The sequence below is a fragment of the Plecotus auritus genome (assembly GCF_963455305.1).
Source record: "Plecotus auritus genome assembly, chromosome: 8".
Classification (NCBI taxonomy): Eukaryota; Metazoa; Chordata; class Mammalia; order Chiroptera; family Vespertilionidae; genus Plecotus; species Plecotus auritus.
In genome coordinates, this window is record NC_137782.1 from 35,027,409 (window position 1) to 35,054,996 (window position 27,588).

Genomic DNA, 27,588 nt, shown 5'->3' on the forward strand with positions numbered 1-27,588 from the left:
TTTTTAGAAGGGGAATTAGAGAACAAACTTATAATAGAGAATTAAAGTGCCTAGGAAAAGGGTACATGAAAAGGGAAGACGGTATATTATTCAACCCATTTGCTTCTAAAATTACTCCAACTTTGAATGATATTTGCCCTATATTCTGAAATAGCAGGAAGTACCACTATTTCTATATGGCCCTCTCTCCTCAAAGACCATTCCTCTGGAAATGAACCCAAAACAAGTTCCTCAGAAAGTCAGACAGAGTTTGTGCCTGTTTCTTATGCCTATTTTCCTGGTCAAATATGGACCTTTGAGATTCACCTAGAGGAGAGACACTTGATTTTTTCAGGCAGTCAATAAGCCAAGTGCCATGAGCTGGTATTTACTGAGTACATGTTATGTGACAGGTATTATTGTAGATGCTATGTTGCAACCATCATTTTTAATGAGCACTTCACAGTAATGCCACCCGGTTTTCTTTTCTATTCCTACAAATTGATGCATGTTATGACATCATTTTGAAATACTACTCTGATGCCTTACTTCTAATAAACACCAAGCTGTCTCTAAAAGAGAAAAAGTCAAATATATTGTGTTATGAAGATTCTGAAGTTAATAAAGATATTTTCACAGTAAATCTAAGAATATTTGGTTCAAAGGCCAATTTTACTTGAAATACAAGGTTGAGCAATGAAGAAAAATGTCCAAGTGACAAAATTTACTAATTTGTAAATAATCAAAAATATATATACTTATAATTGATGTTAACTAGCAAATACATATCATGATAAATACATAATATATGACTGTGTTCCAACATTTTCTGGGCTTCTGTTTTCTCATTAATCAAATGAAGTGTTTAATGTAAAGCCTGTTCCGTTAAATTCAGGTGTTATATTATTTTGTGATTCTAAAAAGTAAGCCATTTAATAATGATAGGGGCCCCTAAGATCTGTCAAGAGAAAATGATTATTTTCAAGGTTTCCTTCACCCAACATGCACATGTAAATCCCTGGCTTGAGGAAAGAGGCCATTCATCTTCTGTTGAAAAGGCATCTTCACTGCTCCCATTTCCACTGCCTCCTTGCTTTCTGCCATTGTTCTGGAGGCTGAACCACTTTCATGTCCCACCCACTTCTGAGTTTGATGTTGTAGCTGAAGGCTGTAGACCGAATATTTGTGTCCCCCAAGATTCATATGATGAAACCTAATCCTCAATATGATGGCACTGGAGGTTGGGCCTTTGGAAGATAATTAGGTTTAGATGAAGTCATGAGATGGGGCCCCTATCATGATGGGATTAGTGCCTTTATATGGGCATGAAAAGCCCAGATCTCTCTCTCTCTCTCTCTCTCTCTCTCTCTCTCTCTCTCTTTCTCTCTCTCTCTCTCTCTCTCTGTGTGTGTGTGTGTGTGTGTAAGGATACAGCGAGAATAAGGCTATCTTCAATCCAGGGAGTGGCCCTCACTAAGAGTCCTACATGCATGCTGGCACCCTGATCTTGCACTTACACTCTCCAGAACTGTGAAATATAAATGCCAGCTGTTTAAGCCACCAGTTTATGGGAGTTTGTTTTAGCAGCCCAAGCTGACTAAGACACTAAGAAGAGTAAAAAACAGAGGAGCCTCTTCAATGTATGAGAAATGAATTAAATATCAGACGTTATAAAAAATGCCCACACTGGACAGATACAGAGGAGGCAGAGGTGCCTGTGTTTCCTGGAAAAGAATGTGCACAGGCTGCGGATTTACAAACATCAGCACTGTCTTTGGTGATCATCTTTATTTATTAAAATGATGAAATAGGTGTGATAAATATTAATTCTCAGTGAAAGAAAGCATATGTAGGAAAATAAAATTTAAATACTTAAGAACAGCAACTTAATACAATCATATATGGCTTAAAGGGTCAAGGACTGCATAAAAATATATAAACTAAGAAATTGTACATTAGCAAATAATCTATAAGTATAAAAAAGAACATCTAAAATTTCATTTTTCTCTTTTCAGTGATATACATACAGTATATATATATTTAAATATAAGCTTCACAAGTGATCAGAAAGTTGATAATAACAAGAAATATGGTCATGTTTTGGGTGCTTGAATGATTTTGCAAATACATTTCATTTTACTATCTCCCATGGTTACATCAATATTGTATGCAGAGTCTGCCATATCTGATAGCATATAGCAAGTATCTTCAACAGATCCACTGCACATCAGTTTTGTACTATAAAAAATAGTTTTATAGATACTGTCTTCCTACTGTAATTGTCTGCAAGGTGTTTTAAGTACTTTGCAGCTATAATAATAGATGTTCGTGTGCTGTGTTTTATTCTGTTGTTCTGTATTCTACAAATACTGATTCCAGTTTGGCAATAACCTGTGTGGCCCATAGATATAACAAAGAAAATGTAAGCAGATTGGCCGCATCTGTTCACCATAAACATTTCTTCATTAGTGTCATCATCAGATTTATTTGTGTTATATTTTTGTGAAAGACTCTGACAGTGATCATATTTAATCTCTATTTTAAAACAATCAAACCATTGACCATTTTTCTTAGGTGTGTATCAATATGTACATGAAATACATACGGGCTTTTTAATTTTGTCAGGATGGCTCCTTGATGTTAATCATGGAATGTCGATCACATTCAAATTCTAGTAATAAAGTGGTAAGTGAATATGGCCTATTCACCTAGCATTGGGGTATGAAAAGACAGCATAGTGGAGTGTAATTAATCAGTAGCAAAGTAAAAGTAAGACACAGAGATGTACTGTTCCAAGGTCTGCCATTTACCTTTGTGACGTCAGACAATCCTGCCCCTCAACCCCCTTATCTACAAAAGAAGTTTAAGACCATGTGATACACTCATGAAACTCTATGCAAAATGCCTATGGCAGAACTCCAAAGATGGTAGCACAAGTAACACAAATGATTGCAAATGATGATACCCAAAACATTGATGTTCCCCAAATAACGATGCATGATTAATTTCTAAATTTTGACTTACTATTGGGAAGATTCAAATTATAAAATGACTGACAAAAATTTTTGTATTCAATTTCCCCCTGGATCTGAGAATTATTTTGAGGATATAATTGAGTTTATATGCAGGAAAGCATTTTGTTAAACTGTTATGGCATTAGTGTAATAAGGAAGAAATGTCCATAGTCATATCTATAGACTACACAGACCTGGTCCATGATTCTAGGTTTGCTTCTCTCCACAACATCTAGAGAACAGCCTGCGGCAAAGGACTGGGGCACAGCACAGGGAGCACAGGAGGGCTCTGTGAGACCATCACCTGCTGCAAATCTTCATGACTACTGGACGCCACTCCTCACGTACAGGTTATTAGAAACCATGATTGCAAGCGAAGGGCACTAGTCTCATTTCATCAGCTATTAAAAAATAAAATCTCTCCACAAAATGCCTATCTTACCACAGGAAATAAGTCATTTAACAGTAAAATTATTCTAACATCACAAAGGTTCACAAACCAAATAGCACACTGAGTCCAGGACAAACTAAGTTTCACTTAGAATTTCAAAGCTATAACAGTGCTATCTTTGTCACTCCTTTCTGGACACAATCATGTGGAAATCTGCAGGCAATAAGCAGTCACTGATGATAACAAGGGCAATAGACAACAACATTAATGGATTAATCATAAAAACAATTCACCAATACAATGATCAAATTTAATAGAACAAAAGCAGGGGAGACCCTGTACATGAGAAATTCATCCTGACAGTCAGAAAGGAATACAGGTGCCAGTTATAACTTATGCTACCTTTTCCTTTCCTAACTTCGAACACGTGTTGCACTTTGCTTCAGACTAGTGATTGTCAACCCTGGGCATACACTGGAATCACCCTGGGAGATCTTTAACAAAATATTGAAGGCAGGTCCTACCCCAGACCAAATTAAATCAGAATCCTTGTATAGACTGGGTATAAACAAACAAACAAAAACAAAGAAAAAAATAAACCTCACCATGTGGAGTAGAAGAATCAGGGTTGAGAACTCTGCACTAAGCCCCACCCCAGTTTTTTTTTAAATAGCCCCTAGCTTTCTCCCTACAATATGAGAGATTCTCTTTAAAACAACCCCTACTTTGTAATAGCTGAAGATCTCCAATCTCCAAGGAAATGCTCAAGTTTAAGCATGATCATCCTAAATCCAGTTTGCAAAAAAAAAAAACACACAAATTGAATCCCTCAATTTGCATGTAAATTCTTGGGAATATATAGGACTCTGTTGAGGCAAGAGTTTAGACTTTATATTGTATTCTCTCAAATAACATTAATATAAATATCAGAAAAATTTCCTTAAAAATTAAGATTTCTAGAGATAAATCAAAGATGACAAGGATATTTTCATTTTTAGACTGTCATTAATGCATTGTGAAAAATGCCAATTAAAAATGTCTCATCTATTACCATAAATAGCTAATCTTGACAGAATTACGACTAAACAACCACTAAGAAAATAATTCTCAAACACTAACATCAAGAATCTAAGATAATTGGAAAGTGGGATAAAAAGGAAAAGGTCAAATACTGAAGAACAGGGTCAGGCACAGTTTTCACACACTGCAAAAGCTTTTAAAATAATGACTGTACAACTTTTAGATAAAAGGAAACAGTAAAGATGAATTTGGTAGATACAATTTCAGTCCTCTACATACATTCCTCCTTCCTGGCCAGGGGACACTAACAGGGACAGAAGGATATGAGAAAAGAGAGTGACATCAAGGTACAAGGGTGAGGAATTGTCCAGAGGACCCAGCTATACTTAAGAAGATTCCTCCAGAATGTATTCCCCATTTGTCAACACATTATTGACTAATCTTGGATAGCACATTTGGCTATCTTCCATTTTCCCCAGAAATGGAGGATTTTAAATGGCCATTTACTGCAGTTGTGATGCTTAAAGGGATAAGGGATTGAAAATTATAGAGTGTCATGCAAATGTAACACATCACAACCATTATTACAGTGCAGAAGAGGTATAACAGAAGCTGGAGAGGTGATGTGCACAGAGGAAAAGTCAGTTTGCAGGAAGTGGAAACCACGGTGAATAGGAATAGAACACAGAGGGCTTAGAACATGAAGCAGCCCAGTAGCAAACACAATCTATAATAATAAAAAGCATAATATGCAAATGGACTGTGTGGCTGAACAGCAGAACGATTGTCTGGAGGATCTTCTGGACGACCTTCAGGACGAAGCCGGGGCTGGGAGGGCCAAGGCAGCCGGGGCTGCAAAGGCCTACTCTTGCACGAATTTCGTGCATCGGGCCTCTAGTAAGTAAATAATTAACCAAAAAGGGAAGGGGGGAAAGTCAACACTACTCAAAGTGAAGAATGAGCAGCCTGCACATCAGTGTTTGAAAGGAAGAAAAAGAATGAAATGAGAGAATTGCATGGGAGGGTAAATGACACCTAGAGCCTAAAGTGGATAACACTCTGGATAGAGGGGGGCAGGTCATTCATTCTGTCAGAATTACTCAGACCATGGATCTAACCTTGAAACAACTAGCCATGCAAAATACACAGAGAAATTTGAGGATTGTAAAACACACAAATTATGATTACCCTGGACAATGTCTACTTGAAATTCTTAAAGGTAAAAGATGTGTTATTGATGTTTTCTAAGTTTGGGCTTATTGCTGTCAAAATTCACATTACAAAAAGGCCTATAAACATGCAAGAGAAGGAGAGGGAGAGGGAGGGGAGAAGGAGGGGGAGGGGGAGGGCGAGGGGAGAAGAGAGAAATTTTGGATTTTTCTCTAGAGGAAAAGTAGGAAAAGGGTACTACTATTTGTACTTTAATATAATTTGACAATCAGCTCTTCAAAACAAGATGGCTAAGCACAAGTAAAGGGGGAAAAACAAACTCAAAACAAGGTCTGTGACAAACAATAATTAGCGTATCTAGAACTCTTAATATTCTGGCCACTTAGTAAGAAAGAAAGGAACTGGAAAACTCCCCACTCCATCCATCTTCCATTAGGACCTGGCACTGATCCAGTTCTCTGGGCCCCTCCCCAGCGGGCAGGTCTTCTTCCCACTGGACTTTCAATGATTCATGCAATGAGTTACTGTACCTGCAACCAGAGCCTGTCCCCTGCCATGGTCCTGCCGATGGCACTGCACTGGAAAGTGGCAAACTGGCCAGCATTCACTTCCACATTCTGAATCCGCAGGAAGTGGGGGGTTCTGGCTACATGGAGAAAACAATGAAAGATATTTAAAGTGGGGATCTAGAATTAGTACTAGTATGTGTATTTTTTAATCTGTCTGTAATTTGGGGCCTTCCCATTGTTTACTCTTAAAGAAAACAATGCTTTTGCTTATCAGAGCTATAAAGATTTCATTATAATTGTAAAAGAGATCCTGGAAGGCTCTGTTAAAAAAATTAAAAAGCCAAGTGTTCTGGGATAGAACCAAACAGAAAGAAGATATTTTATTGTTCCTGCTGTGCAAATTATCACAGCTCAGCAGTCTTCTTGTAATAACAGATCTGTATTAATAAAGCTTATACTGAAGCCTAATTGATGTTTTGAACAGAAACATATTAGATATTTATACTAGCAACATGAAAAGAACAGTAAGAAGTTAAATGATGTTGTCAAGGAAACTTTTTAAGCCAAGTCAGAGCTGCGCATAATATATATTTTAATACAGCTAATTGGTATGCAGCATTGCCTGTATAATATTTCCCTGTTACCAAAAATACTGTCCCTTTAGACAGACTCTGAAATTATGCTGGGATGCCATAACACGGTAATTTTTGCTGATTCTTATTTCCAATTCAAGAAGAAAGAACAATTCCAAATGCTAAATGGCATTAAGTCTCATAACATACATTGTCCATAGGGGACAGCTGTTTTAAAAAAGGATAATTCTATTTGATCTGAGACGCACACACCAATTTCCACAGCACCCTGAAAACATGTGTCAAGGAATGGAAGGATAGGTCAGGAATTGCATTTTATGATAACTTTTACTTTTAGGAAAAAATTTCTTATCACAATGAGTGAAAGAGTAGCAATGGGTGGGGATGGGAGAGGTCAGGGAGTAGAAAAGGAAGAGAACAAGGACACTAGTATTTTCTGGGAAGTAGGGATGAAGCTGGATAATAACTACAATGACTTTTTTGTGCCATGCCAGCTTTCCCTCATGGGCAACAAGTCTTTAGGTCATATCTAGACACTTTAAATAATGGTCCCCAACTACTGGGTACCTAAAGATGATGAACTAGCACTAATATTAGCCTGTGAAGAACATAATTAAGAATGGAAGTGGGTTACTATCCAAGAACAAAGAAAAAATGAATTTTAATATCAACAACACACAGGGAACCCCATTGCTAATTTGGAGACCACTAATAATTTAGACAATGTATTCTTGATGCTTAGCTTTCAAAATACCCCTAAGAACTTCTAAAAAAGTGGTATAACTATAGATCACTGTTTTTCATACTAATATATTAATTTAAATCCTTATGAACTATTTTTTCAGTAAATCAAATTAGATGTGGTCAAGAATAACATGATTCTATGGTTTTTATAGATCTCTCTGTAAAAAGTTCCAAAATAAAATTTCTTTTCTATTCTCTGTTACCCCAAAACTGAAAGAACCATTGTTTTTAGAAACTAGAAAAAAAGTAACCTCTTTTTATTTTGTATTTTTTTTTTTTAGCATTTCTGTGCCAGAAATTTTCCCATGGAATACTCACAAATATCCTATGAAGTGGGTATTTTTTTCCATTTACAGATGGGGTGGGAAAGTTGTGGGCACTTAGTAAGTGTCAGAACCAGAGTTCCAAAGCCCAGGCAGGGCCCATTGTGCCACACTGCCTCTGCCAGCCTTGCCACCCTAGTCTGCCCTTCCTATGCTCTTCAGCCCACTGGCAATGGCTCCTATTTGACAGTTGGGATTTTAGGTTCTTTCAAGGCCCTTCGCAAATGCTATTTCTTCCATGAAGCTTCCCATGGACTCTCTTGTCTTGTTGTTAGGCCTTTCCAATATCACATATCCTCTCTCCTATATACAGTAGTTGCCCTTCATTGGTGGGACATACGTTCCTAGACCCCCAGAATCAGAATGGCTTCCTTTATATAGTCCTCCTACTACTAGGACTAATATATTAAAAGCTGTCCAATATATTTAAAATGAATTTAATTCTTTTCCCTAAGAATTATGATTTAAATAATTTATTTTTCTCTTTTAGAAAATAGTTTCAATAACAGACATTAAAAATAAAGTGCTTAATTTTTAAATCACATATAAAGTTACCTCCAAGAAGTAACTTTTACAATATGTATGCATTTCTGCACACTTAAAAATTTTTAAGGGAAAGCATCCTGAACCTGTTAACCAGTTGAGAAGACACATAGCACGTTGACCTAAAGCTTGGGCCTCTTATGGGAGGCTGGGAATTGAAACTTTGATTCATCTAGACTCAGAGTGAATTCAGGAATATTCATACAGATTATGTATTTGCACTAGGTGAGGAGGCAGATGAAAAGCCAAATCCTGGGAAAAGCTGAAAATAGGGAGGGCCTGTGGGGAGGGGTTAAGGTAAAAAAAATTCCTAAATTCCTATTGGAACCAAAAAAGGAAAGCTTCCAGCACCTGGCAGGATCCTCTCATGTGGACATATTATGGGTGGCTGTGTTATGCAGGACTGCTCTAACAGATCCTTTGGGAATATCTGGCTTTGCACAGAACCATCAGAGCAACCCTTTGCATTAAAGAAACTTTACATCCTCTAAATTGGTCTACTTTTACTTTTTTGTGGCATCCATCCACCTTTTGTGTGTGTGTGTGGCATCCATTCACCTTTTTTTTTTTTTAATTTAACAAGATATTCAGTATTTTCCTGTTAAAATATTCATTTAAAACTATTCAAAAATCTGCCTACCATACATCAATGATTCCCAATCAGAGGCAATGTCACCCCCAGGGACATATGGAGATGGCTGGAGACATTTTTGGTTGTCACAACAAAGGTGAGGAAGGTAGGGGTACCACTGGTATCTAGTGGACAGAGGCCAGGGATGGTGTTGAACATCCTACATCAATGCACAACACAGCGCCCACGGAAAACAATTACCAGGCCCAAAATATTAATCGTGTCAAGGTTGAGAAATTCTGACATACATTATTCAGTCACAGAAAACCTTACTGTTGAACATTTGAGTTTCTTATACATAATGCCAAGATAAAAGTTTTCATAATTAAATTGTCATGTAGACTTTTTTGTTTTTTCCTTAGGATAAAATTTTAGAAATCAAATTACTAAGACAAAAAGTATGCATTTTTAAAAGACTTTTGACACAAATTGCCAAACTGTTTTCCTTAAAGCATGTAACAGTTGTATTTCTACGAGCAGGGTATATGAAAGGGCTCTTTTCAATACCCGTTCAAAAATACTAAGAATTAATTTCTGTAACTCTTTTGATAAGCTTATTAAATATATGTACTCTTCTCTATCAGCTAAGCAAATAATAATAAATAATTTGAATATCAGGATGGTCACTGGCTCTGCTCTCGGTCTGTTCATGCACAGGAAGTGTGCCCTGGACAGACTGCTTCCTAAGGGCCCTGTTTCTAACCATGGCTGCCTACACCACAAGAGAAAGACACAGCAAAACTCATTTACCAACACCATCTCCTAATACTTACCGTCTGCAGGGAGTTGTCAGTTAGGATATAACTTGCATTTTTAATTTGGAGGCCAAAGATAGGATGGTATTATACTCTTTCTTTGTTCACCCCATGCTTAATAAAGATATGTCACACAGAATGAAAGTTATCACATTTCCTTCAAAATTTTTTTTTCTCCAATATGGCTTTCTCAGAAAGTGCCAGTGCATATTCCTTGCATAGTGAGGTTCAGGGTCTGAGAAATTTATTTCTCTGTTCAAATTGTATTTTGGGGAGTGCCTTTCTCTGAAAACAGATGGACTGTTTTGGTTTGGAAAAAAAACAAGGCTGCATGGTTGAGAAGAGATTGCCAGGAAAAAGAATAATTTGATGTATAATAAACAAGCAAACATATTAAGTGTGAACACTTATATAATCAAATTATCCCTTTCAAATGAAAGAGGATTTCTGATCTGAATAGAAGCTAGTAACTCATCTGCCAGGATGAATAAGACAAAGGGACTGTGGGATTCTATTTCCCAGGTCAGTTTCCTTCAAGAACATGAAAGTCAGAATTTCTCCTAATGGCATTTGTAAGTTTTTTCAATAAACATTAAAGGCCTATATATAATCTTTCCAAAGTTTTAGGATGCCTGGGTCCTCCCTGTCTAGTGCAGTAAATCCTACAACTGTTTTCAGACTGGTAATTTTTTAACTTGGATTTTAGCACTTGTATATTCAAGCATCAATACTTCAGCCCCTTACTACCTCTGAATAGAAGCAAAAGTTCCTAAACTGATGCCTTAGTGGATTTTTTTTTTTTAATTTGGAAAATAGGGATTTAGAAAAAGTAACTATATCAGAGAGTTGGGATAAAGATTAAACAAGATGATGTGGGGAAGGCATACAATATGCCTGGTACTTAGCCTAAAAAATATTCATTACTATTTGAAAGAATTGATTTATCACTGGATGCTGGAAAAGATCCCAAGGAAAAGAGCTCTACAGCCAGAAAAGTTTTGATCCCATGCTGAGCTGTATGCTCTGAACCTTGCCAAACTACCTTAATTGTAACACCAGGTAGAGCACCGTTAGAGTAGAAAATTTCAATATCTCAGTATTCAAAAAGACAAATTCTCTCTCTCCAGATTTATAGGCCCATTTGTCTCCTGGATACCCTTTCCAAATGCTATGCCAGCTTTCTTCTAAAATCTGCAGGAGTTCTAAAAACGATCATCCATGAATTTCAATCAGTTTTTTAGTACACCTCTCCTACTTTCTCATCTCTGCCATATTCTGTTGCTTGGCGCTAAGAAAACAATTTTTCAAAGAATAGATGTTTGGGGGTATTAATTTATCTCAAATCAGCCTTTCATTACCAAAGTCAGGAATTATCATTGACCAAGATGCAATTTTTTTCTAAATGTTTCATATTATTGATTCTTCAAAGCCTGCATCAAAATACTAACAAAATCAGAGAACAGTAATTTGTGAGATCAAAGTGCAAACTGAAGTGGGATAAAAGAGGACTGTGCGCTAACCCCTTTTATTTTCATTTACATTCTGCTGTAATGGCATAGGTTGAAATGAACTGGAGGCATGCCCGACAGCCAAAATAAACAGCCAATGTTTCTCTCTATTTGTCTTGAACAGTGGTTGGCAAACTCATTAGTCAACAGTACAACGATTGAAATTTCTTTTGAGAGCCAAATTTTTTAAACTTAAACTTCTTCTAACGCTACTTCTTCAAAATAGACTCACCCAGGCCATGGTATTTTGTGAAAGAGCCACACTCAAGGGGCCAAAGAGCCGCATGTGGCTCGCGAGCCGCAGTTTGCCAACCACGGGTCTAGCATAACATCACAGGGAAGAAAAGCAACTTCTACCAAAAGAACAGCCTGGTACTGCCTACTCTAAAACTAAAAAACAATATATTTTACAAACTTAAAAAAAATTTTTTTAAATGGACACTGATAAATTATCCCACTTAAAAACTCAATCAGTTGAGTTACTTAGGGTTACAATCTGCAGCTAACTTATTCTAAAGGGCCTGTCAAGATGTAATGTATAATAATAACAATAAAACAGTAATTAATAATAATAAACAGCTAACATTTATTGAGCTCTTAGAATGTACTAAGCACTGCTCTAAGTTCTTCATTATACATTAATTCATATAATTTGTACATCATTTACCCTGTGAGGAAAGCCTTATTGTTATTACTCCATTATATGAATAAGGTTATGGAGCCAAAGAAGTCAAGTAACTCTTGTGATAGAAGAAGCTTTGCTCTTAACATGTTTCAGGACAAATCTTTATTTTTTCCTTAAAATGGATCTTAATGGAATAATTTGTCAAGTGGAAAAATAGATTCAACATTCTTATCACAGAAAAATAAGTTAGCCACTATATACAAATACGTTTTATAAGTCACCTGTATCCTAAAGAAGAATGATATTCCTTTGGGAAAAAAAATCCAAGTTAAGTACCTACATGTTTAAAATGAAATGTCAGTTCTGAGTCCTATGCATCTCTCAACCAAAGCATATGGATCTATCTTTACTCAACAGAACATAATTCATAAAACAATTCTAATTTTTATTTTTCACTGTTAGTCTTATTTTAATCACACTGTTTAATGTCTTCAAAACAAAAATTAAATTTGGAAATAGGTAAGCAATGTTTGGGTATGCAAATATATCAATGAGTAAAAAAATTATATTTTTGAACCATATTTTGAACTCAGCATTTATTAAATATTTAAATAAACTACTGACTTATTTTATATTGCAATATAGTATTACAGAATAGCCTTGCATTTTGTATTCACTTTATATAACTTATGGCACACAAAGGATTTTTTCAATCTTTTTTATTATATTATTACATTTTTTAAAAAGTTTATTGAATTTACTGGGGTGATATTGGTTAAAATTATATAGTTTTCAGGTGTACAATTCTGCAATACATATTTTAGAATTATTAAACCAAATTCAAAATATATTTCTAGTGGGCATCCCAAATACAAAAATTATCTATGTTCCTTAGAAGTGGTCTTAAGCCAGAGAGCTGCTGTCTGCACAGCCATTTCTACATTTCCCAGCCAATCCTGCATCTGACTGTCACTACATCAAAATCAATATTATACTGTATATGAGCAACTGTATACTTAGAAAAGCTACTTTTTAAAAAATGTTGTAATATTTTCTCATAAACCTATGTGAATCCAAACAGGGACCTTTAGAGTGAAGTCAACGAAGTTCAGCAGTTTTGCATCTTTTGAGAAACATAGTTTTGGATATGAAATAAGGAGAATTATTTATAAATCTTGATAGGAAATCCCTTAAAATATTACCTGTAAAGATTTCCATTTAATGACTAACCTTTTGCCTTCTTTAAAATATTTATTTGCATGTTTTCCCCATAAACTTAGAGATTTGGAAAAAATTACGTAAGAGCTAACATCAAAACAACTTAAAGCTTACAGTTCAAAATGCTATTGCACCATAGCTCACCTTATTTTCAATGTGTCTCCTAACAACAGTCTGCAAAGCCAATTAGGTATTAGCACCAGCATTCTCCAAAGGAGAGACCATAAACACCTTTATCTGACCATAGGCAGCTGGGCTTGGAAGGAATGAACAAAACTGCAGGAGACACATTTCAGGAAGGCTCTGATAGAAGGACAAGCATTAAGTCTTCTTATATGACTGAAGGCAGAGACTCAAACCCTGTGGAATGAGAGGGGCTGTTTTGTTGGTCAGAGGCCAGATATACTAGTAGAAGGAACCTAGGATACAATACAATAAAGACCTGTGCAAACTTGGCCTTGGCCACTGCATCTGCACCCAGGGCAGCAATAAAATCTGCCCTGTGGCAAGATTTGCTCTGAGAAACAGAGAGCACTCAGCACATAGTAGGCATTCAGTATTACTGCCTCTGATTTTTACTTCCTGGTCAGAGGTGAATCAGAGGCTGCAACATTTATGCACATTAGAACATTCCATGTGTGCTCTCCAAGCTATTACTCCAAGGATTTGGCCAAGTTCCAACTCAGGTAATTATGAGCAACTCAATTGGCCCTGCTGTTTCAATTAGGTACAGCATTGTTCGTTTTTCTACCGTTTCAGGAAAAAGAGGAAAGAAATTATTCTTACACTCACTGGTTTTGCTGGCAAAAGAAAGGGCAAATGCAACGTGCTACAAGAGTAACGTCTGCCTTAGTAATGAACAAGATGATTGCTATGCTTGAACTTCAGCGTTGTAACCAGATAAAGATCTCAGAGAGAGCAAAACCCCTCTGGATGGAACAGGACAATTCTGTCATGATGTCCATATCACGTGACAACCACACAGGGCTTCTCTGTAGCTAGTACAGGGAGTGAGCTCGTGATCTATTCAATCCATGCAATAAAGCAGTGTTTATATTTCTAAAACCATTGTAGATATAACCTTTCTTTTGTGAATTTGGGTAGGACCATCAGCAGAGTTCCAAGAATGTATGAATAGCCAATGTCTCTTTAATCCCAGGGACCAAAAGAATAAAGCAGGCTTCCATCCCTCAGCTGGCCAAAGATTTAAAGTCTGACAATATCAATTTTGGGCAAGGATATTAGGAAAATAAAACTTCCATACATTGCTAGTGGGAATATAAACTGGTTCAGGCACTTTTCATAGCAATTTGACAGCATGTAGTAAAAACTAAAACTGTTTCTACCCTACATCCCAGCAATTCTGCTTCCAAGAACAAACCCTGCTCTCTCACAGGGCACCCAGAGACACACACACATGGATGTTCACTGCAGCAATATTTGTCATGGAGAAAAACTGGGGGGGAAACTAAATGTGGGTAGGAGAATAAAAAAATAAAATGTAAAATATTCACGATAGAATATCATAGATTGACCTAAAAATGTAATGTCAAGGAAGGTGGGGGGTAAGGGGGAGGGATAATACAGACTAATTGGTGCAGTTGGATACCATTCATTAGAATTTAAATAGGCAAACAGTACTTCCTTACTTTTTATGAATACATCATGATTATGAGAGACACAGCGTGCGTACATGCATGCATAGACACGCACACACACAGACAGACATTTGCAGCTTTCTAGTTACCCAGCTCTCAAATCTCTTTCCTGGGACTGAGAAATGCCCCCTGTATGTTTCCTGGTAAAAGCTGAGGCCTGGATCCCCTGATAGAAGCTGTAGAAGCCACAGCTTCCTTTTCTAGGTCACCCTATGGTCGTGGGAGAATGAGAACATGATTTAGCTGGTCCACCGTGACAATCACACTCTGGGTTTTGTGCCGAAGGCTGAGGGTGCAAAGGCACCGAGACAGGGATGAATGTTCAGGCATGTGGCAAAGGTCGCCCTCCAAAAGTCAGGGGGCAGAGGAGGGGGCTGCAGCCCCCCTGTCTTCATGGGCATAGCAGTCACAGTGGTTGTGCCTGCAGAGCCTCCCTTCCTTTCCTGCCCATTATGTTAGCCTGTATCACCCATGTTCCCAGTGGTTCTGCTTGCCACCCAGTTCCCTTTCAATACAAAGCTTTTCTGCTAAAATCAGCTGCATCTGTTTCAGCTGCTTGCAGACTAGAAGCCTTCCAGATGGAGAGGGCCAGCAGCAAGCTCACTACTGGGGGCCCCTGGGGAGGTGAGGGAGAAACATGACTGGCAACCTGCAATATTTTATTGATTAAGGACAGGGTTCAGGTGCCAACATGACAATCAAGAGTTGTTCATTCATACTGGGTGATAAAAACAAAAGTGTGTTATTTTCATTGGACTTTTTAAAAGAACTAATTTATAAAAGATGAAGGACAGGCCATTTCTAGGGCCCCCAGGTGGCTTAGGTAGATTTCTTATATTCACCAGATCCCAGGCCTGTTTGGGGCTGTATTGTTTGGAATTATGCCAAAAACATACTAGATTTAGGAACAAAATGCACAGATTCTCAATGTTTAACTTGTAGTACTCTTTCAAAATTGAAATCCAAACATCATTGCAAAGATGTGTGAGCACACCGACATCCCTGATTTTCATTTTGAAGACACTCAGATACATTCGATGACATTATACACGGGATACATGTTTTTGGACTTCTGGGCTGGCAAAGCAGCAGCAGGTGACTTGTCAGGGAAGTCCCTCAGCAGGACTACTGCGCCCCAGGTTTCAGTGCCTTCTCTTAATCTGTAATGTAAACACCCCCTAACAATGTACCCGGATGTTTAAAAGTTGAGACAACTTACTACATGGATGTCCTAACACCTTCACTTCATCAATAGCGAGGTAGCCTTGATGTCCAGAAGTTATTACTTCAAAAATCACCTGGAAATTAAGAAAAAAAATTACATTATTCACTCAATTTGTCAGACTTTTACCAAATGTCTCCTATAAAGAGGTAGGTAGTTTCACTCTCATTCATTCATTCATTCATTCATTCATGTTTCTGACAAACATTAATGGAGCACCTAACATCTTTAGCCAATGTTCCAGGTTCCAAGATTAGAAAGATAAATAAGACTCACACCCAGTTTTCAGGGAGGTTTATGGGAATGGGCAGTCAGACAGCACCACCTCAAGAACTCACCTGGTAAGGAGGGAATGCCATGTTAAGAGCCAGTATGTGGAAGACAAAGGCTTAAAGTCCCTACAGGAGGCAAGGTTCGGATTCAAACTGCTTTAAGACACCGTACTTTCTGGTTAACTCCTTCGAGTGGGCTCTACGACCAGACTGAACCCTGTGGGGCTCTAGGTTTTAAACAAGTAAAATTTTAAAGCTACCCTAAGTGCTACGAAAGAAAAGTACCGATGCTAGAAGAGCCTCTCATGAGGAGCTGGCGTTTGAGCTGACAGCTGAATGTGAACGAGCTCACAGTGTGAACAGGGTCAGGCTCCTTCCAGGGCATGTGCAAAAGCTGAGGCGAATGTGGCCATGGCCACGAAGAGGAGAACTGGGACCTACAGCCTTAAGGGTCTGCTGTGACCAGATTACAGAGGCTCTGCTCACAGGGAAGAGCGTGCAGAAAAGCCACCATATTAAGAACATAGAGAGAAGGCTGTGCTGCTGAAATTCAGATGGCGGAGGAAAATGTATAAAGATCGCCACAGCGGTGAAATCCAGTGGGCATTAGCCACTGCTTGATCATGGGAGAAGCAGGCAAGAGAAGAAGGGCAACACGCTCTGAGCATCTCAGAATGGATGGCATTTTTTACATGGTGGAGCCACGTCAGAGAAATAGAGGCTAAACGAGAAAAAATGACCAGTAAGAAGGTTATCAAATATCTCACCACAATTGTCTAAAATGTCTATTGTCAGGCTATTATTGAAAAGGTCCACATGACATTGTTTTAACCTCCATTTACACATGGCAGGAATCTGTATCACTGGGAACACATGGGGCCTGACCAGGGATCAAACCCGTGACCTTCCAGTGCACGGACGACCCTCCAACCAACTGCCAGTCGGGGCTGACGATGATGTCTTAAAACACTTCTTGGAGAAATGACATTTTTCACTTATATAAAACCTGCACACAGATGTTTACAGAAGTTTTATTCATAACAGCCCCAAACTGGATACAGCCCAGATGTCATTCAAATGATAAATGATTAAACAGACTGGTACATCCATAGATGGATTACTACTCAGCAATAAAAGGAACTAATTATTAATATACCCAACAACTTGGATGAATCTCTAGAGAATTATGCTGAGTGAAAAAAACAATCACAAAAGATTACAAAGTATATGATCCCATTTATGTAACATTGTGTAATGTCTAAATTTTAGAAACAAAGGACAGATTAGTGATTGCCAGGGTTAATAATGAAGGGAGAAGGCACAGGAGGGAGATGGGTATGGTTACAAAGAACAAAATGAACAGTCTTCATGATGGTAGAATTGTTAAGATCTTCACTAGGGTGGTGGCTATACAAATCTACTCAGTAATAAAATTTGTATATCGTTTATAGCAGCATGATTCACAATAGATAAATCATGGGAACAATCCAAGTGTCCACTGAAGAATGAATGGATAAGCAAAATATGGTGCATACTTACAATGGAATATTAGTCTTAAAAAGGAAGGAAATTCTGATATGCTACAACATGGCTGAACCTGGAGGACAGTATGCTAAGTGAAATAAGTCACAGAAGGGCAATTACTATATGATCCCATGTAAATGAGACACCTAGAGTAGTCCAATTCATAAAGACAAAAAGTAGAATGGTGGTTGCCAGGAACTAAGGGGAAGGGGAAATAGGAAGTTATTGCTTTATTTGGTGTAGAGTTTCAGTCTTAAAAACTGAAAAGCATTTTGGAAATGGATGGTGGTGAAGGTTGCACAGCATTATGTATGCATGCATTTAATACAACTTAAAAATTATTAAGATGATAAAATTTACATTATTTGTATTTTACTACTTGAAAACAATTGTATAGAACTAAATACACACACACATATGCATGCATAAGTAAGGGTAAAATAAGAAACTTGAAAAAGCTCTGTAGATTTTAACAATGTCAATATTCTGGTTGTGATAATATACACATTAAGTTAGCAAAATGTTACCATCAGAGGAAACAGGGTAAAGTGTACACAGGAACCTGCATTATTTCTTACTATTGCATCTGACTCCACAACTATCTCAATAAAAGTTAAATTAAAAATCCTATCTAACAAAGAGGGAATATGCTAATTGACCATCACTCTGTCACAAAGATGGCTGCACCCACAGCTGAGGCCAAGTTCCCATAAGGAGCCTTAACAAGCAATCAGCAGGGACCTGAGGCTACGCCCTCCCCTGCCCCCATGGGGCTTGACAGGGGACCTCAGGCTGCCCTTCCTGTCCTAGTGCTGGGCTAGGGGACCTCAGGCTGCTCCCTCCACCCCAATGCCAGGCTGGAAGACCTCAGGCCGCACCCCCCACCAGGTGGGGCTTGACAGAGGACTTCAGGCCATGTCCCCCACCCAGCGGAACTTGACAGGGGATCTCAGGCCGTGTCCTCCACCTGGCAGGGCTTAATGGAGGACCTCAAGGCACGCCCTCCACCCCAGCCTGGGCTGGGAGACCTCAGGCCATGCCCCCCGTCCTGGCGCCAGGCCAGGGGACCTGAGGCTATGCCCCCTGCCTGGCAGGGCTTGACAAGGGTGGGACTGGCTGGGTCTGGATCTAGCCCAATATGGGGCCAGCCGGGTCTGGGTCTCATGCAATTTTGAGGTGCATGTGGGTGGGTGGGGACTTGACTCTGGGTCCCGTGGTGAGCCCCAGACTGACAGGAGGAAGGTTTTCATATACAGTTTACTAATTTTCTTTCATTTCTGACACTTCTGTTATATAGAAAGGGCAAATAGCAATATTAAATTATTTCCTCTAATTAATCCCATTTTAATGTGCACGAATTTCATGCACCAGGTCACTAGTATATAGATAAGTTACCATTTACATAATATGTTACATATACTGGGCACATATCACACTATTATTTTATGTATTAGTTCATCAAAAATCCTTCAAGGAATAAATACATCAAGAATATGTCATGAGTGTATTGTAGATACAACTTTAAAACCCAATCTTTCTGATTCCAAATACCAAGATGGTTTCGCTAGTACACATTGCCTGAACAAACCCTTCAATCCCAGCACTATTTGTTTGTGAACAGATACAAAAATGGAGAAAGCAATCAGCAAAGCCTCAAATGGAAAAGCTCAGGTGGCCTCCTAGATAAGAAGTCATCCCAGATACACCGGCTAGACTAGGTGACACTGCCAAGTGCCACCGCACTGAAATACAAACCACACGGGAAGAGAAGAGACCCAATGGTAGGACAGAAGTGAAATAAAACTTTGTCCTGTTCATAAATTTAATTATTTTTTCACTGACAATATGCAGGAAGAAAGAGATGCAGGGATATTCCTGCAAATTAATCTACTTTTAGTCTATAAGAAGACAATTGTGGGGACACATAGTTGATGAACATTGAAAGCAAGTAGAGGAAAAAGACTTCCCAAGGTCCTCAAGACAGAGCCCCTTGGAAACAGTCATATCCTACCTAGCCGGGGACAGCAACAGTGGGCAGGGCAGGGACCAGCTAGCTGTTCTGGTCAGAATGGCCACTTCACTGACTGATGTCCCTGACCATGACCTGAGAACAGCATCGCTCTGGTCATGAAATGGTATTTTGAAAGTTGAACCCAAAAATCTTTATCCATTATTCCTTCCTCTCATCTGTCCTCCCTTCATTCTTCCCTCCCTCCCTCTCATTCATTCATTCATTCATTCACTACCCCAAGTGTCATCTCCATTCCAGGCACTCAGATAAGCACATAGACTATAAAGAGAACAAATGAAAACCCCTTTCCTTATCAAAATTCTCCTTATAGAAACTTATATTTTTACTTTATCAACTACAAGGGCTGAAGTTTCTCATAAAAGCAGAACAATTTTTATAGTGTCTATATAAAACATGATCATGTGGATTTATTTTTGAAGTTGACATGTGTGCATATAATGCAAAATATTTTATTTAAATCAGAATGGGGCCATGACCTTACCAAAAAAGAGAGAAAGGAAGAAATTACAGACCTAGAAAAGACACTTTAAAACCTCTGAATCTGTTTTTCATCCGCCACTAAAAGCTCAAAGACTGTCTTATTATCCAAATATTCCCAAATATTTACAGAATATTTAATATGCTCTAGGGCAGTGGTCGGCAAACTCATTAGTCAACAGAGCCAAATATCAACAGTACAACAATTAAAATTTCTTTTGAGAGCCAAATTTTTTAAACTTAAACTTCTTCTAACACCACTTCTTCAAAATAGACTCGCCCAGGCCGTGGTAGTTTGTGGAAGAGCCACACTCAAGGGGCCAAAGAGCCGCATGTGGCTCGCGAGCGGCAGTTTGCCAACCACAGCTCTAGGGCAGTGGTCGGCAAACCGCGGCTCACGAGCCACATGCGGCTCGTGAGCCGCGGTTTGCCACTCTGTTGACTAACGAGTTTGCCGGCCACTGGGACAGGGGCTTAATCACAAGGAACAACAACAGCCTGTAATTATTGGAATCGAGAGTCTAGGGGATCCATAAAAATGAAATAATTTTATGCAATTTAAGCTTTAGTTGGTGAAAAAAGAATGAAAGAACAGAATATAGCGATAGCCAAATGACAGATGGGAACAATAAGGCGCTCCCATGGCTGTGACCCCTCTCCACCACAGGACTGCATCCTCCTTACCACACCACCAGGAAGTCTATGATACAGCCCACAGGAACTTCAGCCCAATTTCCCAGCCTGTCAGTATAAACTCACAGATGCCCCAGCAAGGCCTTTCCAAGTGTCCTTACTAGACTAGAAAGAGAGACCTTGCTACAAGCTCTCCAGCTTTCCCAGCAAAATGACTCCCAATGAGGCCTCCTTGAACGAATTAAACACATGCTTATTCCTGAAACTGTTTCTGCTCCCCTTAGTCCTCCAACTGAAATACCAACAAGCAAAGAAAGATAGCTTCTGATGATTAATACGCTAAGAGAATAATGGACTGTGCTTTTAGTTCATTAAAAACTTTGTAAAGTAAATTTCTGGAACTTGACAGTTTCGAGCACTAACTTTCAGCTAATTGTAGTGACAAAAATAGGAAAACAATCTTTATAGACATGTTTTTGTGTGTGTGTCTACACATATAAACGTGGATATATACTTATATGTAATATGTAAAATGGAATTTTATATGACACATTTAGGTGTTTTACATAAGAAGGTTATAAATTTGAAGCAATGACCAATGTTTCTTTCAAAGCAAAATTTTCAAACCACCATTTCCCAGCTCTTTCCTCCTAATTTCAATTAAGGGCTTATTAGTACAAGTTTTATTAGCTGTTTCATCAAGTTTATAGTTTAGTATTTAAATGTTTCAACACAGCCCTGGTTGGCGTGGCTCAATTGGTTGGGCATCACCCCCTGCACCTAAAGGTTGCTGGTTCAATTCCTGGGCACATGTCCAGGTTGCACCCTCAATCCCCAGTAGGGGACATGAAGGAGGCAGCTGATCCCTGTTTAGCTGTTTAGTTCTCAAGTTGATGTTTCTTTCCCTCTCCCTTCCTTTCTCTCTCTCTTAAAAAAAAAAAAAAAAAAAAAAAAAAAAAAAAGTAAATAAAAAATTCAATTAAAAAATCTTAAAAAAAAACATAAATAAATGTTTCAATACATACCACAGAAAATTAAGTATCATTTGTACTGAAAAGGTTGCTACTTTGAAACAACTATGAGTAAATGAAGCGATCTGAATTTAGGTGCTGTAGAACACTCTTGAATTGACTTCTAACTTGATTTTAACACCTGGCCCTTAGAAGATTAACTTTGTAGTTTCTAATGAACAAGAGGGTGAAAATGCAACTCAAAAGATGAGGCCTATCTGAAATAGGTTTCCCAACAACAGATTTTAGCATCTTATATATAGGTTTCAATGTCACAAACTCTTGTTATATGGCAAGTTTTCTATTTTGTACTTTTCTCTAGACAGTGCACTTACCAAGAAAGCTTCAAAAGCAAAAATATTTTTGTCTTTTGTCAATAAGAGACTACTCATTGAAAGTGCAGGTATTGCCCTAGTGAAGTATAACAAGTATATACAGAACCCAGTGGGAGTCCCTGGAATGTCTGAAAATGCCAGCATCTAGGGCCAAAATGATTGAGGTCAGAGGAAACAATAACACTAGAACACTGACAGCACCACTGGAAAACAGAAAAGAAAGGTTTAACAGATTTGGTTTGGGATGTGGCCGTGCTTATCAAACAGAACAGAATGCACTGAAAATCTGTTTTAGAAGTGAGGCTTGGTCTCCTTAGGTTGCCACACGAAGTATTTTCTGTTAAAAAAAATTCAATTCAAAAAATATTTCTGTATTTTACAGATCCATGTCCCAAATATCTTTTGTATATATTATCTCATTTTCCCTAGTCAACCATATGAGGTAGGCAATATTAACTGCCTTTTAGAGATGAGTAGGCTGATTTAAAAAGGTTAAGTAATTTTTCTGAGGTCACACGATTAGCACATTGCAGAGTCAGGGTATAATTCTAGTTCTATTTTACTTCCAACTCTGGACTCTTTTTGTTACCAAAGTGCCTGATCCAGTAGGTATAAGAGGGTCTATATATGTAGAATACGTATGCACATACATATACACAAACACACACACACATATACAGTATATATATCCTATATAATAAAAGCATAATATGCAAATCGACCAACAGAGAAACGACCGGTGGGCAGAGGCGGAGCTGGTGAGCAGGCAACACCAGGCCAGCCAAGACATGTGCCAGCAGCAGAGGGAGGGGAAGGCAATGGGGGGGGGGGGGGGGCGGTGACCAGCGGTGGGAAGGGCAATAGGGAGGGCGGAGCTGGTGGCTTGCTGGCCAGTGGTGGCCCCTGATTGGCCTACCCCATCACCTTCTGCAGAGGGAGGCCACTGGCGGGGCGATGGGGGGTGAGGCTGGCTGCTCACTGCCAGCACAGTCACCTGACAGCCTGTTGGTTGCCTCCCACAGAGGGAGGCCAGACTGCTACTTAGGACCGCTCCCTGCCTAAGCTGTCAGTCAGACATCCCCTGAGGGTCCCCGGACTGCGAGAGGGTGCAGGCTGGGCTGAGGGACAACCCCTCCCCCCCGACCGCGTGCACAAATTTTCATGCACCAGGACTCTAATATATATATACTCTCTCTATATATATATACTCATCCTTTAATGCATAAATTTTTTACTTCCAGATTTTAGTAAGAAATGCAATCATCTACTCGACCTAGAAATATAGATGCAAGGAACATTGTTTTAACAACATACATATTAAGACAAGGGTCAGCAAACTGCAGCCAATTACAGATTTGGCCCAACTTCTGTTTTTATACTGCCCACAAACTAAAGATGGTTTTTATCATTTTCAATTGGTGAAAGAGTATTAAAAAAGAATGGTACTTTGTTATATGAGAATTTTATGAAATTCAAATTTCAATGCTCATAAATAAGATTTTATTGAAACACAGCCATGCTCATTCACTTCCCTGTTGTCTAGGATGACTCTCACATAACAGCAGAGTTGAGTAGTTGCCACAGAGACCACCTGGCCCACAAAAACTGAAATATTTACTACTCAGCCTCCTGCTTTAAGAGAAAACATTCCTGCTTGGCTCACCAACAAAGTGCCATTACTCTGGATAATAAGAAAGTACTTATCAAGGGCAATAGTTTGTCACAACCAAACTATTGCACTTCCTGTGGGAACCTGTGTTCCAGCAATGGCAGGGAGAAAAAACCCTGCTTGCCTGACTTGTTTCAACTGTATTACACGGGTGGGGTTTTAAATGCCCACTTAAGTATGTAGTGGCATTATCAATTTTTTAAAAAAGCATAATTGCAATATACCAAAATAAAACCATAGACACAAATTGTTTTATAAACCTCAAAACACTATATAAAATACATTTAAAGTAAGTAAAAAAAAAAAACCACACAACTCACTTAACAGTCAAATCTTCTATAAACACCTGAACTACTGAAATTTTATAACTCTTTACTATTAAAACCTAACCCTTAGATCTCATTTACACAATATTCTCTGGTATTAGCAAGATTTCAGCAAAATATTTTTGTTTGTTTTTACTAAAACACACACATTTTTAGAAAAAAATGTCTTTGCTTTCTAATCTAAACTAACTTGTGATTTCAGAATTTCCTCCCTTATATATTCCAAGCCTGAAATTACAGATAATACTGAATCCTATTTGTGCACGGGGGGTGTGTGTGGGGGGGTTGTCCCTCAGCCCAGCCTGCACCCTCTCCAATCTGGGATCCCTCTCACAATCCAGGACTGCTGACTCCCAACTGCTCACCTGCCTGCCTGCCTTATTGCCCCTCACTGCTCTCTGTCTGCCAGCCTGATCACCCCCTAACCACTCCCTTGCCAGACTGAATGACACTTAACTGCTCCCCTGCCGGCCTGATTGCCCCTAACTGCCCTCCCTTGCTGGTCTGGTCACCCCTAACTGCCCTCCCCTGCCGGTCTCGTCACCCCTAACTGCCCCCCCCCCAGCCAGGCTGGTCACCCCTAACTGTCCCCTCTGCAGGCCTGGTCACCTCCAACAGCCCTCCCCTGCTGGCCCGGTAACCCCTAACTGCCCTCCCGTGCCAGCCTGGTTGACCCTAACTGCCCTTCCCTGCCAGCCTGGTCACCCCAAACTGCCCTCCCCTGCTGGCCTTGTCCCTCCTAACTCCCTCCCCTGCAGGTCTGGTTACCCCCAACTGCTCTCCCCTGCAGGCCTGGGTCCACCCCAACTGCCCTCCCCTGCAGGCCTGGTCACCCCCAACTGTCCTCTCCTGCCGGCCTGGGTGCCCCCCCCCAACTGCCCTCCCCTGCAGGCCTTGATCCCCCCCAACTGCCCTCCCTTGCTGGCCTGGTCCCCCCCAACTGCCCTCCCCTGCAAGCCTGGTCCCCCCCAACTGCCCTTCCCTGCAGGCCTGGGTCCTCCCCCACTACTGTCCTCCCCTGCAAGCTTGGTCACCCTCAACTGCCCTCCCCTGCAGGGTTGGTCACCCCCAACTGCCCTCCCCTGCAGGCTTGGTCACCCCCAACTGCCCTCCCTGCAGGCTTGGTCACCCCCAACTGCCCTCCCCTGCAGGCCTGGTCCCTCCCAACTGCCCTCCCCTGCTGGCCTGATTGCCCACAACTACCCTCCCTTGCAGGCCTGGTCCCTTCCCAACTGCCCTCCCCTGCTGGCCATCTTGTGGCAGCCATCTTGTGTCCACATGGGGGCGGCCATCTTTGACCACACGGGGGCAGCCATCTTGTGTGTTGGAGTGATGGTCAATTTGCATATTACTCTTTCATTAGGTAGGACATTGTAATCAAAGTTGAATTTGCTGGCCCTCTCTCTCTCACCTCTCCCCCTGATAACTGATCTAATAACTGAGCAGCTATTGACAAGTGGGCAAGGAGTGTCTTTAGTGTGGAGACACTGGTTAGAGGGGTGATTCTCATCTCAGGTGGGACCAAGTTACAAGCTTCCAGATGTCATCCCACTACCCAGAACTGCACACTATTTAAAACCTGTGAATTCTTTAGCTCTGGAATTTTTCATTTAATATTTCAGACCACAGCTGACCATGGGTAACTGAAATCTCAGAAGGTGAAAATGCAGATAAGGGGGATCTATTATATTTGAAAAGTTGAAAGCTAAAGTGGTGGCTAAAGTAGTGGCTCAGTATGACAGACCACAAAGTCATCCTATATTATTCGGGAGTAATTTGCCACAACACAGTATTTAATCTTACAAAACCTTTTGTTGGATCTGACTTAATTGGAAAATATAATTAATTTTCATTATTTGCAGATTCTGTACTTGTGAATTTGCCTACTCATTAATTTATTTGAAACCCACAAATCAATGCTTGCAAAGCTTTCATGGTCGTTTGTGAATGTGTACAGTGTGGAATAAACTTGAGTTGTCTACCATACTCATGCCAACTGAGATTGAAGAAGGTAACTCACTGCCTTCCTGTTTCAGCTCTTATGCTGTAAATACGTGTCCTTATTCCAGTCTATGTAATGCCACGTTTTTCACATTTTCTGCCTTTTATTGGTGATGTTGCTGTTTACAATGGCCCCAAGTGCAGTGTTGAGTGCTGTTTAATGTTGTTCCTCAGCGCAAGAATGCTGTCATGTGCCTTATGGAGAAAATATGTGTTAGATAATCTTCATTCAGGTCTGAGCCATAGTGCTGTTGGCTGAGTTCAATGTTAAGAATCAACAATAGATGTTAATTTAAAAAGGTGTCTTTAAGAGAAACACTAACAAAAAAATAAGGTTATGTATTGACTGGCTGATGAAAATGTTTTAACCAGGGGCTTGCAGAATTAATCCTGTATTTTCCACAGAAGCAAGAATTTAGTATTCATTCATCCATTGGTGGCTGTGACTTTATTAACATAACAGCTGAGAATAATGAGAATCGATGGTATTAGAGTGTGTTGGTTCATTCTGAGTCCCCGTTTCTATCAAAGTACTTGGATGTAAGAAGGACTCAATATTCATTTTTGCTAATGGTTCCAAGATATTATTTGTAGCCATGGGATGTAAACAAATGTAAAACTGAGAGGACCAACATTTACTCAATTACTCAACAAATAACATCCCAGACGATAAGATGCTGTATCTCCATGGCCTTTGGGAAAAGCCATTTGCTCTCAGGTAGGACATGTGAATGAAAATAGGGCTACATAATACACCCGACAAGCTCAGTGAACAAAAGTAAACCCACAGGATGGTCTGATCATAAACTGCTAACTGGGGTGGCCATGGCAGGTAGTCACATCCCAGGCCTACAGCTTCCTTAGCAAAGGTCAATCTTTACCTTACATGAGCCCTTTACACTAGTCTTATACATCTAAGAAAACATACCTTTGAAATGCCAGAATAATTTTCTTTTATAGACCCCTTAAAGGCACAATTGCAGGCACTCGAGCACATGACCACAGAACCCCTCCGAGTTATCTTGTTGCCTGCATACCATCCCCATGTGCTGTAAATGCTAATTATTAATTGTTCTGAACCCACCAATGTAAAAGAAGTATGTGTTTCTCCATTTTGCTTTTTATTCAGTCCTAGATATTTCCCTGCTCTGCTTTCTCCTACCTCCTCAATCTACCACCAACGGATTTCATGTACTGCCTTACATTTTCTCCTTTGATTCTAAAAAACATAAAAGGAATGGAAAAACAAACAGTAATTTTCCACTATTTCCTCAATTCACTGAGGTCTTGTTTCCAGGCCTGTCCTCAAACATTTGGCTCAAATAAACTCTCATAAAACTTTCCTATAGGTTTGTACATTCATTCGTCGATAGAAACAACCAGTTAACGATGGACTCTCATTGCTC

General features: G+C 39.5%; 1 protein-coding gene across 8 annotated transcripts in view; it reads right to left on the minus strand.

Annotated features, from left to right (window-relative positions):
• Positions 1–27,588, minus strand: part of PTPRM (protein tyrosine phosphatase receptor type M) — a 668,229-nt gene that overhangs the window by 371,649 nt on the left and 268,992 nt on the right. For all 8 annotated transcript variants that reach the window (XM_080683128.1, XM_080683126.1, XM_080683127.1 and 5 more), the window contains exons 4-5: positions 15,901–15,979; positions 6,105–6,220 (exon numbers count right to left, since the gene is read on the minus strand). In XM_080683128.1, coding sequence (XP_080539254.1) covers positions 6,105–6,220; positions 15,901–15,979 — 195 coding nt within the window. The remainder of the gene's footprint in view (positions 1–6,104; positions 6,221–15,900; positions 15,980–27,588) is intronic.